At 57.6% G+C, this 16,415-nt stretch overlaps 2 protein-coding genes across 16 annotated transcripts in view; both read left to right on the top strand.

Annotated features, from left to right (window-relative positions):
* The first annotated feature begins 502 nt into the window (after positions 1-502).
* On the top strand, positions 503-10,239 carry FLYWCH2 (FLYWCH family member 2). Of its 4 annotated transcripts, none has more exons than XM_078440209.2 (3): positions 503-600; positions 6,911-7,348; positions 9,005-10,239. In XM_078440209.2, exons 2-3 carry the CDS (start codon positions 7,018-7,020, stop codon positions 9,106-9,108), a joined length of 435 nt encoding a protein of 144 aa, XP_078296335.1. In that variant the 5' UTR covers positions 503-600; positions 6,911-7,017; the 3' UTR covers positions 9,109-10,239. The 4 variants fall into 4 exon arrangements, with proteins under 4 accessions (XP_078296335.1, XP_078296333.1, XP_078296332.1 ...); XM_078440207.2 differs by lacking the exon at positions 503-600 and adding an exon at positions 668-764; XM_078440206.2 differs by lacking the exon at positions 503-600 and adding an exon at positions 1,554-1,638.
* Positions 1,526-16,415, top strand: part of FLYWCH1 (FLYWCH-type zinc finger 1) — a 41,070-nt gene continuing 26,180 nt past the window's right edge. For 4 of the 12 annotated variants that reach the window (XR_013552945.2, XM_078440204.2, XM_060648209.3 and 1 more), the window contains exon 1: positions 16,070-16,355. The gene's annotated coding sequence lies outside the window, so the exon portion shown is untranslated. Of the gene's footprint in view, positions 1,639-6,193; positions 6,290-12,648; positions 12,809-12,914; positions 13,021-16,068; positions 16,356-16,415 lie in introns of those variants that run through there. The other 8 variants (XM_081791734.1, XM_081791735.1, XM_060648214.3 and 5 more) reach the window with 8 other exon arrangements.

Here is a 16,415-nt window from a genome sequence, read left to right as displayed (position 1 = left end):
CACAGCACCCGCTCTCATCCGCCTTCTGCAGGGGTGGGCGCCGGCGATCCCGCGGGGAGGGTTCCCCTGGGGGCACCTGCAGCGCCCCCCATCCCGTTGCATTTCCCCATGACAAGCACCGCCCGGAACCGCCCACGCAACTCCTTGTTCGTACCCCCCGCTTCTCGACAGGTCCCCCAGACACCCGAGAGCGGGTCTCTGTGGATTCGGGTCCCGGAGACGTCCGGGGTGGAGAACAGGGAGGGGAGCGCGCGGAGAGGGGCAGGGAGGCGGAGGACGGGCGGGCCCCACGCGACCTGCACCTGCACCTGCCGGGAGCCGGGAGTGGGGGGAGGGGACCACTTCCAGCAGCAGCTTTAGAGCAACGGGAGGGAGGCGCAGGGGAGCGGGTGTCAGCGCCGCGTGGGGTTTTCTAGAGAGGAGCAGCGTCTTCCCTCTGCAAAGGCTGAGGCCGCGCGGCCGGAAGACGGGGGCTGCGGCCCGGCGAAGGAGAGCGGGCGGACGGAGGGGTCCCCGCGGGGCTGGGGAGGGTCGCGGTGAGCCGAGGGCCCGGGGCGCCGTGCGGGAGTGGAGGCGGGGGCGTCCCCGCGCCTGGGCCGGGTGAGGGGACTGGGGCCGCTCCGGCCGTCACTCGCCAAGTGTCTTGGAAAGCAGCGCCCCGGCCCGCAGCTCCCCGCTGTGATCCGGGACCCCACCGCACAGGGTGGTCGGAGAAGGACAAGCGTCCAGGGGCTGTGGGCTGGGTCGGGCGGCTGGACCGAAAGGTAAGGGGGAGACCAGTGGGCGAAGCAGTGACGGAGGGGCGAGGGAGGAGGGGCGGGAGAGGCAGGGAGGAGGGGCTGGTGGGCGAGGGAGGAGGAGTCGGTGAGCGAGGGAGGGGCGGGTGCGGTGGGGAGGGATGGAGGGGCGAGGGAGGAGGGGCCGGCGGGCGAGGTAAGGGCGGGTGCGGGAGGGGGCGACGGAGGGACGGAGGGGCGAGGGAGGAGGGGTCCGTGGGTCAGGGAGAGCGGCCCGTGCAGGAGGGAGGGGTCAAGGGGAGAGGGAGGAGGGGCCGGTGGGCGGGGGAGGAGGGGCCGGCGGTGAGGATGCTGCCTCGTCGAGGAAGCAGGGTTGAGCTGAGCCAGTGGTTTCAGTGAGCGTAGAGAACAGCCTCGGGTCGCTCAGGCAAGTGTCAGGCGCGAACGAGGCCTTTAAACGAAAGCTCTGGTTTCTTCCGCCGCTAGCGGGCTTCAGACCCCGGGGGATGTCCTGGGGTCTCAGTTAAACCCACACTCTGGTGCTGGGAGAGCCCCGCCCAGAGCTTGGTTCTAGGCCTTAGGACCGCCGGCGCTCCGCCCCCGGGCGCTGTCGCCCAATCCCGGGCTGGCCCCGTCCCCTTCGCGAGTCGTAGCCCCGCCCCTCCCCGCGCCGATTGGTCAGGCCTCCAGTTCGGCTCCGCGAGGCAAAGACCCGGAGCAGTGAAATTCGCCCAAGGATTGCCCCCGCCCGGCCCTGCTGCGCATGCTCGCTCCGTGACCCCAGCTTGAGGTGACGGTCCGAACCGAGGCGGGGGCCCCAAGCAGGAGGCTGCAGGACCTGCCGCGGCTCCTTCGTCGGAGAGGGAGGTCTCCGCTGCCGCCGCCGCCCGACCGGTGCCCGGTGAGGACGGGCCCCAGTGGGCTGGGGAGGGTCCCGGGTCCCACGCGTGGCCGGGCCCCTCCCGGGGGTCCCCAGGGCTGCTGCTGCTGGGAGCGGGGATCCCCTGGTTCTGCGTCCCGGTGCTCAGGCCGCCTCCTGTCCTTCACCCCAGACTCGCCTCTTTTTTCCTGGTCCTCCTTCCCCCCCAACCCACCCGACCCCGGAATGAGCCCTGACACCCCAAGTCAAGGATCCTCACGTTGGTCTGCTTTTCCTTGACCACACCCAGTACTGCCCACCCCCCGCCCCCGCAGCCATCCTCAGTCTTGTCCCACTCTATTGGAGTTGGAGTTGTGACATATTGAGGGGGGGTAGACACCCCGCGGGGCTCAGAGAGGGGGTGGTTGTAATAATGGGAGGGGAGGGGAGGAGGGGCTATTTGGGTGCAGCAGAGACAGGTCTGACGACAAATTATAGTGTGTAAGGAGAAGTAAAAGTAAGATTCCGAGCCATGGCGATTAGGGGGAGGAGGCGTCATTGCCTGAAATTGCCACCATGGGGAAGCCCTTCCCTGTGTATCCACAGTAGCAGTCCTCGGTCTTTTTGGATCGCTGCTGCCTTGGAAATCTCCCTGTCAGGATGTGTACTTGCACACCCATGTGGGCCCTTCATGCTACCAGCACCTAATCGCAGTCCCCCATGAGCCCCAGGGTGCAAGCGGTCAGCATCACCCGGACTTTTGAAAACAGCTTAGCCTTGCCTACCTGCTCTTTAGAACCTCTGCTAAATTTGCCACTATTCCCAGAGCACAGGTGAAAGCAGCCCGGAGCGGGAAGGGATTTGTCCGAGGTTGATGGTATTTTTCTCCCACACGCGTGGAGGTAATTCTATTGAGCCCTGGTTGAACCCCCATCAGTTGCTGGGCAGTGTTCGAATGGTGCCTTTCAGAACCTCGGGAACAAGGGATTGGACCTTGTATTGGTTACCTGTTGCTTTCGTAACAAATTACAACAGATCTAGTGGCTTTAAACAACACAGCTTTGTAACAGTCTTACTGTTCGGAGGTCAGAAGTCTGACATGGGTTCTGGGTCTCCTCCGTGCAGACCAATGTCATGACAGCGGGTTAGGATGAGCGAGTGACTGGAGGCCAATGACAATATCAAACCACCAGATTTCAGAGTTAGAGGGAGGGTGTAAAGTGAGTGAACTATTAAGTCCTTTGCTCTTTTTTAACTCATTTCTGCTTCACTTTTAAAAATGCTGTTGCTTCAGTGGACTTTCATGGAGTGAAATTTAACTTTCAAAAAATATATGTTAGGCTTAAAATAGCTGCCCCTCTAGTCTTCCCTCCACATCGAGAAAAGAAATTGCTAGAAGGTTAAGGATGACTCCAGAAAAGAGGCCGATCCAGCCGGCAGGACATGACCACCCCTGTTCATGGAGACACTGAGCACCAGTTCAACCTATGAACTAGAAATTACAGACTTCTGAAGTGAAAGGCCCGTGGCACCTTTGTGGTCCATGTCTTTCCAAGTATGAAAGACAAATGGGGTACTGGTAAAAAGTGTAGATTCTCGGGCCCCCCTCCAGCCCCCTTGAGTGGGGGTTGGGATCCAGGACTGTGGGTTTGTCACAAGAACCCCAGGCGCTTCTTAGGTATAGTGAAGCTGGGGCACTGCTGGTTGTAGACTTAATTTCCCTTTTTCCTAATAGATAACATTTTTAGGAGATCGTTCATATACGATGCAGTTCACTCGCTCATAGTGTACAATTCAGTGGCTTTTAGTGTATTCAGAAAGTTGTTTAACCATGGCCACAGTCCATTTTAGAACATTTTCGTCACCCCAGAGACCATCCCCACCAGCAAACAACGCCTCCTCATTCTCTCACTGTCCTCCTTCCCACCCCTAGCCCACCACACATCTGTGTCCGTGGATGGATTTTTCTACTCTATAGATTTTCTAGTCGCGAGGCCATTTTATTTTATTTTATTTTATTTTTTAATTTAAATTCATTTAAAATTTTTTACTTAGGCTCCCCACATGGAGCCCAGTGCAGGGCTTGAACTCATAACCTTGAGATCAAGACCTGAGCTGGGGGGCACCTGGGTGGCTCAGTCGGTTGAGCGACCGACTTTGACTCAGGTCATGATCTCACAGTTTGTGACGTTGAGCCCCGCACTGGGCTCTCTGCTGGCAGTGTGGAACCTGCTTCAGATTCTCTGTTTCCCTCTCTCGCTGCCCCTACCCTGCTCACAGCCTGTCTCTCTAAAAAATAAATAAACATTGGGGCGCCTGGGTGGCTCGGTCGGTTGAGCGTCCGACTTCGGCTCAGGTCATGATCTCGCGGTCCGTGGGTTCGTGCCCCGCATCCGGCTCTGTGCTGACAGCTCAGAGCCTGGAGCCTGTTTCAGTTTCTGTGTCTCCCTCTTTCTCTGACCCTCCCCTGTTCATGCTCTCTCTCTGTCTCAGAAATAAATAAATGTTAAAAAAATAAATAAATAAATAAATAAATAAATAAAACAGAAGACCTGCGCTGAGATCAAGAGTCAGATGCTTGGGGCGCCCGGATGGCTCAGTCTGTTAAGCATCCCACTCTTTTTTTTTTTTTTTTTTTTACATTTTTTAAAATTCATTTTTGATAGGGACAGAGCACAAGTGGGGTAGGGGCAGGTAGCTGTCAGCACAGAGCCCGACACGGGGCTCGAACCCACGTACCGCGAGATCATGACCTGAGCCGAAGTCGGCCGCTTAACCGACTGAGCCACCCAGGCGCCCCCGTAACACGTTTTGTAAATTGACAAATAATATCCATTGTATGCAGATGCCATGTTTTATTTCTCCATTCATCTGTTGATGGGTGTTTGTTTCCACTTCTTGATGCGTATGAATAACACTGCTGTGAACGTTCAGTGAGTTTTTATGCGGACATTTGTCTCCACTTCCCTCGGGCACGTACTTCCTTCTCGTGGAGTTGCCAGGTCACGTGGGAACTCTGTGCTTAACCTTTGGAGGAGGTGCCAGAATGCCCACCTGGCTCTGCTGGTGGCGTCCCCGCCAGCGGTGGAGGGGGCTCCCGGTTTCTCCCCCTGCTCACCCACAGGTGTCATGGCCTGCTTTGTGTGTGTGCCTTCTATTTTTTCCATCCTAGTGGTGGAAAGGAGTATCTCGTGGTGGATTCGTTCCGTGTTTCCCTCCTGACCAGTGACGCCGAGCATCTCACAGGCTTACTCGCCATTTGCCTCTCTTCTTTGGAGAAAGGCTTATTCAGAGCCTTTGCCCATCTTTAAATTGGGTTATTTGCCTTTTTGCTACTGAGTTGTAAGAGTTCTTTGTAAATTCTGGATGCAGTTCCTTCAGCAGAGATGTGATTTGCAACAATTCTTTCCCCCTCTCTGGGTGGTCGTCCAACTTCCTTGATGGAGTCCTGTAAGGCACGAAAGTTTTACATTTTGATGAAGTCCATTTTATCTGTTTGTTGTATTTTTTTTTAAGTTTATTTGTTTATTTTGAGAGAGAGAGAGCAAGGGAGGGACAGAGAGAGGGAGCGAGAGGATCCCATGCAGACAGCACAGAGCCTGACTCCGGGCTCAATCCCATGAACTGTGAGATCATGACCTGAGAAATCAAGAAATCAAGAGGTCAGATGCTCAACGTACTGAGCCACCCAGGTGCCCCTTCTATCCTTTTTTCTTTTAAGAGTATTTTAGGGTTAATTTTTGTATATGCTGTGAGGAAGGGGTCCACCCCTGTGGGGTTTCAACCGCACACCAGGGAGAGCCGGCGAACCACAGAGGTGGGCTGGCTCCAGAGGGACGCGCCCTGAAACCAATCAGTGTGTGGGGACAGGAGCGCCTGTGGCGGGGCTTCCCCCGCGACCTTTCTCTGCCAGAGCTGCCCTCCCAGGGGAGGCGTTGGTGGTGTCCTTTCTGAAGCCGGTCCCCACGTTCCTCCAGGACTGCCGTGTCACCCTGTGGGACAGCACGGGCAGGGCAGGGGCAGGACTGCACTGGAGGAGCGGAGGCTGGCACGTCCCAGGGCTGAACCGGGGGCAGGAGGGAGAAGCAGACACTGATCCCAGGGGTGCCTGTGGTCAGGTGACCCGTTACCAGGCAGATTGCCCTGAGGGACCGGGATGGAACTTGTAGGGAGCAAGGCACCCCAATCCCTCTTTGGCATCACACCTCTGACTCCTCTCATGGATGGGGTCTTGGGACACTTTGGAATACTGGCCCTGGCGCCGTCGGGTCATATGTATTGGGAGGGGTCCCAGGAAACAGAACTGCAACCCTGGTGGGATAAACAGGGCGGGCCAGGGGCGTGGGCAGGGAGCTGTCTGTGATCCTTGCCATCGCCTGGGTCCTGAGATGGGGAGGTGAGATGTCTGCTAAGGATGTGGTCTTCTTTCTGTGCTAACACTGTAAACGGAGAAAGACCCCGCCATCTGCCCACGCGGTCGCCCCATCAGACAAAACGGCCACTGCACCTGAGCTGATGCCCCGGGGCCCTGTTTCCAGGCCAGCCCTGCCCTGCCGTCGGCCCCTGTGATACGTCTTTTCTGCTTCTCCAGCCGGAGTCTGGGGAGCCCTCAGTGACTGTGGATTCCGCAGACACCTCTGCAGCCCTGTCCCCCCCACAACTGAGGCAGCACCACCACCGGCTCAGGCGCAAGGTCGCTGCCCTCCTGGGGCCCTGGCATCTCCTGAGTGCCGGGTGGTCCAGGGCCTCCCGCCCGGGATGGGGGACGGATCCCTGGGACACAGTGTCAGGATGAGGGCCACCGGGCATTCTGAGAGGGTCTGTGACCCGAGCCCATGTCCCAAGTGCTGGCCTCCGATGCTTGGTGCTCAGGAAGGCCGGGATGTTACCCTGCCTGAGGCACAGCAGGTACTGTGTGGGGACGGGCTCCGGATCCGCCTCGACCAGACTCCCGGCTCTGCACGTCATGGCCGTGTTGGCCGTCCTGGAATGCCTCAGTGTCCTCATCTGTAAATCGGGTCAATAAGAATGATCGACTTTCATAACACGGGGCCAAGTGAAATGGGGACACCCGTGAAACCACATCACAGCCTGCTCAGCACCTGTGCACCTGCCCAAGAGAGGAAGAGGCAGGTGCACCTGCCCAAGAGAGGAAGAGGCCCAGGTTCTCCAGCTCCGTGCGGGCCCCTCCCCAGCTTTTCAGCCCCGGGGGTCCTGAGGCAGCCCCGTCTGCCTCGACCTCCACCCCACATCCATTTTCCTGAGCCCCCGGCCCAGGGGTGCCTCCACTGATGGATTTTGCCTCCTTCCTTAGGACAGAGCCCCTGGACTGCCAGGTTCCCTACCCGGGAGGAGGAGGAAGAGGAGAAATCCGTCTGCTGGGGCCTGAGCGTGGCCTGGGGGACCGACCATCGCCCCAGGATGCCCCTTCCCGAGCCCAGCGAGCAGGAGGGTGAGAGTGTGAAGCCTGGCCAGGAGCCGTCCCCCGAGTCCTCTGAGCCAGGGACTGATGTCGTCCCCGCGGCCCCCAGGAAGCCCAGGAAGTTCTCCAAACTGGTCCTGCTGACAGCCTCTAAGGACAGTGCCAAGGTGGCAGGGGCCAAGCGCAAAGGAGTCCACTGCATCATGTCCCTGGGGGTGCCGGGCCCCGCCACCCTCGCCAAAGCCCTCCTCAAGATCCATCCTGAGGCTCAGAGGGCCATTGAGGCGCCCCCCCAGGAGCCTGAGCAGAAACGCAGCAAGCTGGACACAGGTGCGGCCCTGGTCCCGAGCTCAGAGTGAGCAAGACCTCCCCGGGGCCGGAAGTCCCCTGACCACCTGGGAGCCTGGGGGACAGCTGGGCGTGGCTGGCTCTGGAGAGCGTGCACGTTTCTGTGCATCTGTGTGTGTCTTGTCCATGTCTCTGTGTGAATCTTGCATGTATGTGGACGTCCATGCACGTTGTGCTTGTCTAAGGTTCTGCGTATGTGTGGATTTGCCTGGAAGGGTAAATTTGTGTGTCCCTCCGGGTATGTTTGTGTGCGTCCTTGTGTGTCTGTGTCGTGGGCCTATTTCTGTCCATATCTGCTCTTAGGTGTTTGTGTCTGGGGGGCTGGGGGCACACGTTTCTGTGCCAGAGTCTATTTGAGGCCCCGGGCAGAACCCCCACCGCCCACCCAGCTTAGTATAGGTGACCCTGGAACGTGGGTGCCTTCTCTGAGCGTGAAATCCTGAGAGACGCTCAAGGGAAGGGTTGCCCAGTGGCTGGGGAAGAGATGAGCCGGGGCCAACTGGAGGGTGGTCTGCTGTGTCCGGAGAAGACGGGGATGAGCCACAGTGGCTGGCCTCCACTTGCTGCCTATGAACAGGTGCCACCCCCTGCCCCGGAGCACACCCAGGTCTTTGGCCTGTCAGCCAGTCCTGGGAAGGGGAGGAGGCTCCTGGCTAGCTGGGCAGTGCAGGGAACCCCACTCACTGATGGAAATTTAGGAATGAGTGGCCCAAATGCATAGGGGAGGGACCCCACTGCTTCCCCTGGAGCTGAGATGCCAGTGCACCTGTGACAGGGGCATCCCCCGCAACAGGCCTGGAGTTTCAGGGGACCCAAGGGACACCTCAGCTCGCATCGCCTGCTGGACGGAAGCTGAACTCAGGAGTTAGGGGACCCCACCCCCCGGAGCTTGGAGGCCCCTCTGTGGCGTGTCCAGCTCACCCTTGCGTGTTTCCACCAGCCAGTCCTGCCCCAAGGGCCCCCCCATGTCTATCTGCTCTCCAGGGGGTGGAGAGTGCCATCCCCATGACCTGTGAAAAGGCAGGGCTTAGGGAGCTAAATCTTGAGGCCACAAGCTGGTCACTGCAGAGGATGAACAGGGAGAATCTGGCTCAGAGCCTGTCACTGAGCTGGGTGGTCCCTTACACCCATATGAGACCCCTGCCCACTCCTTAGATCTGCCTGGGCTCTGGGACCATGTGGTCCCCAGCCCACACGGCCCCTTGGTGACAGTTAGAACAAAGCCACCCTTCCTCAGATGGAGGGCTGGATAGCAGAGCAAGGGCTATGTCTCAGGCTCCCCTAGGCAGGCACTCTTGGGCAGTGAACAACCCCCTCAACCTGCCACCCTGTGTTTTCTACACCTGGGCCACAGACTTCTCCAGCTCTTAGCCCATCCCAGGCTGGGCGGTGGGGACAGTAGTGGGTTCCTGGAGCTCAGCCCTGATTTGGCCCGAAGTTCCCTGGAAATGACTCTAAGGGCCTTTGTGGCCCTGGGCTGGTGGCCTTGGGGAGCATGTCTCTGGAATCAGCAATGATTTCTGTAAGTCAGCCAGTGGCACCTCCAGAACATCCCCTGGCTGGGCTGAGAGATTCAGGCTCTGGGTTGTCCCCTCCCTTATCCTGTGACACCAGCCTGACTCACTCTATGTCTTCTAGATGGAAAAGAAGCTGGAAGGTTGGCAGGGCAACCTGCCCCCAGCACGGAGGTGGCCGGGGAGGAGTCCACCGCAGACGCCATCGTGCCCGGCACGGTCCTGTAACCCTGACAAGCGCGGGTGCGCCCTTACTGGGTCAGTGAACTTGGCTGTGACCTCTGCCTGGGACCCAGTTGCCAACTGATTTTCATTCTCAAACACCATGTAATTTTTTTCAAATCAAGCATACATTACTTTTGTAAGCAGAAAGAAACCCAAAAAGAATAAAAGAAGCTATAAGCCAGGTCCCATTATGGACAGGTTTAAAAACCTTCCATGATTTCGGGTCCTTTGAGACCCAACTGGGACCCCACCAGCCCTCACCTGGTCTTTCCTCAGGGGCTGCCTGGCCTGGGCAGTCTCCCAGACCCCCTGGCCCCTCAGCCTGGGGAACCACCAATGACTAGGTGGGGTCTTTGAGCGTTCTCCTTCCTGCTGCTCTTGGCCTGAAAGGGAGCAGTGGGACCCCCTGCTCTGAGCCCCAGGGAAGCCCATCCAGCCCCTTCCTGACCATCCCTCCAGGACTTGTTCCCAGAAGGCCTCAGCCTGCTCCTGGACCATCAGGAGGCTAGCCTCTTCCAGGGAGCCACACGGACTGACAGCTTTCCTCCACCCCGCATGGGGGACCTGTGTTCATGGCTACCCAGGGTTCTGCTGAGGAAGGGGTGGGCCTGGGGGATGGTGGGGGGGGACCCCGACAGAAGAGTATGACGGCCGCATTGTGTTCCTTCTGGGTGTTTCGGAGCTCAGATTCCCGGGGACCTCAGCCCCTCCCCCGGCACCTTGGGTGCCGCACCCCCTGGAGGAGGAAGTGAAGGAACGCACGGGTACCCCCCTGCAAGCAGAAGTCAGGGTTCCCCGGAGGCCCCCCCCCCGACAGGAAAGGCTTCGGCCTCGCGTTGCTTCCCCACACGTGGTCCTCATTTTTTTGAAAACTGCCATTGGGCAAAGGACACAGATCATTTCTAAAGAGTTGAGTCTAGAGGCCTTATGTTTTTAAACCTCATTTTCCCAAACGTAACCTGGGTCTGCAGACCCCTCCGAGGAAAAGTGAGTTACTCCGCGAGTCCCCTTGCGCAGCTCCATTTCGCTCCCCTCCTTTTACAGCTGGTTGTTTGTAACATTCATGTTCTGGAAGCGTCGTTTTTAAAGTTCCTTTGTCTTGGCTCTGTGTCTAAATAGATCTCCATTCCTCACCACGGTTTTTCTTTTCTGAGGTTATGCGTCATCCCCTGGGTGTGTGAGGTCACAAGGACACCAGAGGCGTTGGGGGGGGGGGGGGGAGTAGCACCTGGGAAGCAGGGCGGGCAGGGGGCGTGAGGAGAGGGGGCAGGCAAGGTGTGGCTTAGTCTGCTCCGCCGCTGTACCCACCCAGACGACAGAGAGGACGGACCCGGCCCTGCACCGGGCAGGGTTGCCGGTAGGCGTCCACTCCCCGGGCGCTGGTGTGTCCCCGTCAGCCCTCCTGCCACTGCCTTGGACGTCGCGGGCGGGGCCAGGTGCTAAGGGGTCCCCGGTGAGTGGGGCCTGGTGGACTCCTGAGTGCGCCTCCCCCTTGTGGCCCGTCGTGCTGGGTGCCGGTCATCTGTGTGCAGGGTAGTTGGTCCCACGGGCGGGAAGCCACCGCCCAGCCCAGCCGGGAGCCCACACACCCGGTCCAGCCCTGTCAAGGTCGTCTTCGAGTATTTACTTTGAAACCTTTCAAATTCGCACAGGAGCAGCATGGGCAACACCAGCTTCACCCTCTCCCCGTCCTGTTCCCGCCCCCTGACCTTCTCCCCTTGCTTCTCCCTCCTGCCACTTTCTTGACCCTTCACTTCTTGAGGACCTTAATGTCCGACCCTGGGATCCAGCGGTGAACGGGTCACACTCTGGGCCTCCCTGAGTTTGACGGGAAACTCAGAACTCCCTGACAATGAGTCCGTGAAAACTGGGGCTGAGGCCGGACCAGGAGTAGGCCCGGTGCCCCTCGGATGTGATGGGGGGCGGGGGGGGGGCGGATATGACAGGGGCGCGAGCCCACACTGCTCAGGGAGGGAAGCCTGAGGAAGCCCCATGGAGGGAGCCAGCGGGCCAGGACGGAGCAGGGCAAGAAGGCCAGCCAGGTGGGAATGGTGGGCAGTGGCTCAGGATCTGGGGACCCGAAGGCCACAGGGAGGATTCCAGGCTCCTCATCGGGAGCCGGGGGCAGGGGAAGGATTTATGCAGAGGAGGGACACGGCCAGCAGGCCAGCATCGTCGTACAAAGCCCACAGGCACCATGAGGGGAACGGGCTGGAAGTGTCCGAACTGTGCACTGTCCCAGCGCTCTCCACCACCGCCTGGGGGAGAGGAGACACAGGGGAAATGGGGAGTGCCGGCAGGAGGCTGAGACTGGCTCAGTGACAGGCTGTCCCACCTGGGAAGGACAGCGCCACCTACCAGGAGGAGAATCCTTGCGTTGCTGTGAAAAGAGTCGTTCCCTTGAGTGTTAGACCGGGAAATCCTCAGGGGTCACACACCGATACCAACTCTCCGTCTCTGCGCTCCGGCCGGGTGGGCATTAATTATAATGAGGATCAAGACTGAAGAATATGACTATACACTTCCTTAAAAAAATAAGTGGGGGGGGGGGGCGCCAAGCGGGGAAAAAAAAGATAATTCATGGTGATTAAATACATACTGATTATGAGGAAATATTACAAGTATCTTCAGTAATTCCACCATCTAGAGATATGTCTGATATTTTTTGTATTCAGAAAATTGGGATGATGCAGTTCACATTTTTTCTTGATATATTGCAAACTCTCCCACACCGGCTTACCGGCTGCAGCACACCACCGCAAGCGACGGGACGTCCTTTATCCCACCGGGCCGGTGCCGCCCAGTCGCGTCCAGCCTGTCGACAATCCTTAAGTAGCCCCGGGTTTTCCCGGGACGAAGCTCTAAAAGGGAGATTGCTGCTCCCGGGGAGGACCGGCAGCTATCGTCCTCCCCACGGCCTGTTTGGGCCCCCGCTCAGAGGCGTCCGTGCCGACCGACACCGGGGCTGTCACCGAGAAAATGGTAATAATAATAGCGACAGCAGCAGCGGCACCGTCCGCTTCTCTCCTGTGAGCGCAGCCTCTGCGCGCTCGCGCGGGCGGAGGGCAGGTTCCAGCCCGCCCACACCCGGGGCTGAGGCGGCCGGCGGCCGGCAGGGGGCGCGCGCGGCTCGGCGGCTCGGGGCCCGGCGCCTTCCCCGCGTGGGGGGACACAGCACCCGCTCTCACCCGCCTTCTGCAGGGGTGGGCGCCGGCGATCCCGCGGGGAGGGTTCCCCTGGGGGCGCCTGCAGCGCCCCCCATCCCGTTGCATTTCCCCATGACAAGCACCGCCCGGAACCGCCCACGCAACTCCTTGTTCGTACCCCCTGCTTCTCGCCGGGTCCCCCAGACACCCGAGAGCGGGTCTCTGTGGATTCGGGTCCCGGAGACGTCCGGGGTGGAGAACAGGGAGGGGAGCGCGCGGAGAGGGGCAGGGAGGCGGACGACGGGCGGGTCCCACGCGACCTGCACCTGCACCTGCCGGGAGCCGGGAGTGGGGGGAGGGGACCACTTCCAGCAGCTGTAGAGCAACGCGAGGGAGGCGCAGGGGAGCGGGTGTCAGCGCCGCGTGGGGTTTTCTAGAGAGGAGCAGCGTCTTCCCTCTGCAAAGGCTGAGGCCGCGCGGCCGGAAGACGGAGGCTGCGGCCCGGCGAAGGAGAGCGGGCGGACGGAGGGGTCTCCGCGGGGCTGGGGAGGGTCGCGGTGAGCCGAGGGCCCGGGGCGCCGTGCGGGAGTGGAGGCGGGGGCGTCCCCGCGCTGGGCCAGGTGAGGGGCCTGGAGCCGTTCCGGGCGTCACTCGCCAAGTGTCTCGGAAAGCAGCGCCCGGCCGTGATCCGGGACCCCACCGCACAGGGTGGTCGGAGAAGGACAAGCGTCCAGGGGCTGTGGGCTGGGTCGGGCGGCTGGACCGAAAGGTAAGGGGGAGACCAGTGGGCGAAGCAGTGACGGAGGGGCGAGGGAGGAGGGGCGGGAGAGGCAGGGAGGAGGGGCTGGTGGGCGAGGGAGGAGGAGTCGGTGAGCGAGGGAGGGGCGGGTGCGGGAGGGAGGGATGGAGGGGCGAGGGAGGCCAGAATGAATGCCAAAGGGTGAATGAATTTTTCTGTTTGCCATTTTATGTTGGCATAATTTCACACCTACAGGAAAGCTGCAAGAGTGCAAAAGCATTCCTATATGCTCTTCACCCAGATTTCCCAAAAGTTAGGAATGAAACCAGCCACAGCGGCAGTGTTTATAATAGTGAAATTTAGAAATTCAGTGTCCACCAAGAAAAAAACTAAATTGTGTAGCTAATCATATGTAAAATAAGCCTACGATATAGGCGGTGTTTACACTACAGAGTTAAGTGGAAAGGCAGCGACATGAAAATAATTGCTATGGAGTGTTTTCTCACGGATGCAAAATTTAAAACATTCATTTTCAAAAGATTGGAAGGAGAGATAACAACTGAAAACTCAAGGGACCCAGAACCGCCAAACTCATCCTGAAAAAAGAACAAAGCTGGAGAACTCACAGTCTCTGGTTTCAAGACTTACTAGAAAAGAGCAATAATCAAGACAATATGGTACTGGTGTAAGCAGAGCCATAAACCAGTGAAGTAAAATTGAGAGTCCAGAAATAAACCCTCAAATTTACGGTCAACTAATTTTCACCAAGGGTGCCAAAATAATTAAGTGGGGGGAACAATAGTCTTTTTTTCCACAAATGGTACCCGGGCAGGAGAAGGGGGGGGGGGGCTGGGTGGCTCAGTCTGTTGGGCATCCGATTCTTGGTTTCAGCTCAGGTCATGATTTCTGGGGCACGGGTTTGAGCCCTGCATTGCGGGCTCTGCGCTGACAGTGTGGAGCCTGCTTGGGATTCTCTCCCTCTCCCTCTGCCCCACTCCCACTTTCTCTCTCTCTCAAATTAAAAGAAAAAAAGAGCCTTTAATGCTTCAAAGCACATCATCTCTCAACTGTGGGCAGTCAAGTGAGGACAGCCTCCAAAACAGGACAAAGTTTTTGCAAATCATATATCTGAATGGCACCTGTATACCTAGACTATATAAAGAATTCTTAGGCTCAATAATAAAATGACAACCCAACTTTAAGTTGGCAAAGATCTGATAGACATTTCTCCAAAGAAGCTATGCAAATGACAAGCATGTGAGAAAAGGCTCCACGTCGTCCATCATCAGGAACATGCAAATCAAAACCACGAGATACATTTCATTTCTACTTGCGTGGCTCTGCTCAGAAAGACAGATCGATAACAAGCATTGCCGAGGATGGACAGAAATTGAAATCCTCGTCCACTGCTGGTGGGAATGTGAAACGGGGCAGCCACTGTGGAAAACGGTCTGGCAGTTCCTCAAATGGTTAAACAAAGAGTTACCACATGACCCAGCCATTCCATTCCTAGGTGGACACCCCAAAGAACTGAAGGCGTATGTCCACACAGAAACTTGTGCATAAATGCTCATGGCGGCGGTAGGCATAGGAGCCCAGAAGTGGAAACTACCCAAATGGCCATCAACGGATTAATGGATAAAAACAAAAACAACCCCCCAACACAGATGAATGGATATACAAATTGTAATCTGCGTACGCGGTACAATATTATTTGCCCATGAAAAAAAGCAAAACACTTCCACAAGCTGCAAGGAGGATGAACTTTGAAAACACTATACTAACTGAAAGAAGCCAGACCAAAAAACACCACATATCGGATGATTCCATTTATATGAATGTCCAAATTAGGCAAACTACAGACAGAAAGCAGATGAATAGTTACCGAGGTGCAGGGGCGGGGAGCGGGGCAGAGAATGGGGGATTTCACAGCGATTGCTACGGGTTTCTTCCTGGAGTAAATGTTCTAAAATTGATTGTGGTGATGTGTGCACATCTTTGTGAATATACTAAAAACCACTGGAATTGTACACTTTAAATGGGTGAACTGCATTGTATGAGAATCATATCTCAATAAAGCCATTTTCAAAAATGAAACAATAGTAAACCATTTATGTGTTAACTTTTTTTTATGAGAAATTACTGTATTTACCAAAACAAAGGAATACAGTGAGAGGAGTGGTATTGTTTTTGCAGTTTTGCAAATCTCTTTAAAGTAAGCCTAAGGTAAGACTAGAGATTCTCACATGTGCTTTGGCAATCAACCTGTTACATCAGTCACGTCGCCTTCTTTGCAATATTCCACAGGGACCTCCAGGAACGCCCAGACTACACTTTGAGAACCATTTCTCTACTGTAAAATTTGTATTTCCCCGTTTGTAATTAATAACTACCTTTGGGGTTATGTAAATACTCTTTCCTGGTTAAACGTTCACTCTCCAGTTTTAGCGGCCATTGAGGATTTTTGCTCAAATCGGGTATTAATTAGGATGGCTGCCAAATGCTGATTTTCTGCATCATCCCTTCTGCATTTTTTACTTGGCCTTCTACTCTAAGAACGAGCTTTTCCTTCTCCCCATTTACTTATCTACATCAGTATCGACTCGTGGATTCTTATTTTATTCAAAGTCATAATCCGTTATTATCATTATTTACTACTGTGGTTTGAATCTCAAACTGCCCCAGCTTTGGGGTGAGGTCTTGGAAGGTTTCAATGTGGTGCGTAAGAAATGTCCTTCTGCTGGCTAGAGAAAGTGACAGGTCTAATACAATATGTAAACAAACGCTCCCGCTTAGCGAGCACGGAGGCAAACCGTGGTGGAGGCCCCGGGGGTCTCAAGAAAGCCCCCCAACTCACTCACGTGTCTGAGAGCCCCCGCGCAGAATCTCTAGTCCAAGCAGCGGGTCCGACCGACGCCCCGCCCCCGGGCGCCGCCGCCCAATCCTAGGATTGCCCCGCCCCTTTCGCAAAACCTCGCCCTGTATCCCGGCGCCGATTGGTCAGGCCGCCAGCTCGGCGCGGCTCACGGAAGAGCCGGAGAAGCGGAATTTGTCCACGGAATGGGGCCCCCCCGCCAGCGACCCTGCGGCGCATGCGCGCTGGGAGCCCGTTTGGGCGTTCCAAGAGGTCGGCTCTCCTGCGGGGAGACGCGCGCTCCTGGCCAGCGGGGCGGCGCGCCGGCACGAGGCTCGCTCCCGAGAGGGCAGGTGGGGGCGGGGAGCGGGCGCTCGGGTTGTGGTGGCCGGAGGGGCCTGGGCCGCGAGGTCGACGCCTGTGGTTCCGGCGGTCGAGGCCAAAGGACCCACCGCGGCTTGGTCGCCGGAGAGGGAGGGGTGCGCTGCCGCCGCCGCCCGGCCGGTGCCCGGTGAGCACGGGCCCCAGCGGGCCGGGAGGGTCGCGGGTCCCACGGCGTGGCCGCGCCCCC

Source organism: Panthera onca, chromosome E3 (genome assembly GCF_046562875.1).
Source record: "Panthera onca isolate mPanOnc1 chromosome E3, mPanOnc1 haplotype 2, whole genome shotgun sequence".
In the NCBI taxonomy this organism is placed as follows: domain Eukaryota; kingdom Metazoa; phylum Chordata; class Mammalia; order Carnivora; family Felidae; genus Panthera; species Panthera onca.
This window is presented reverse-complemented; position numbering and strand designations above follow the sequence as displayed.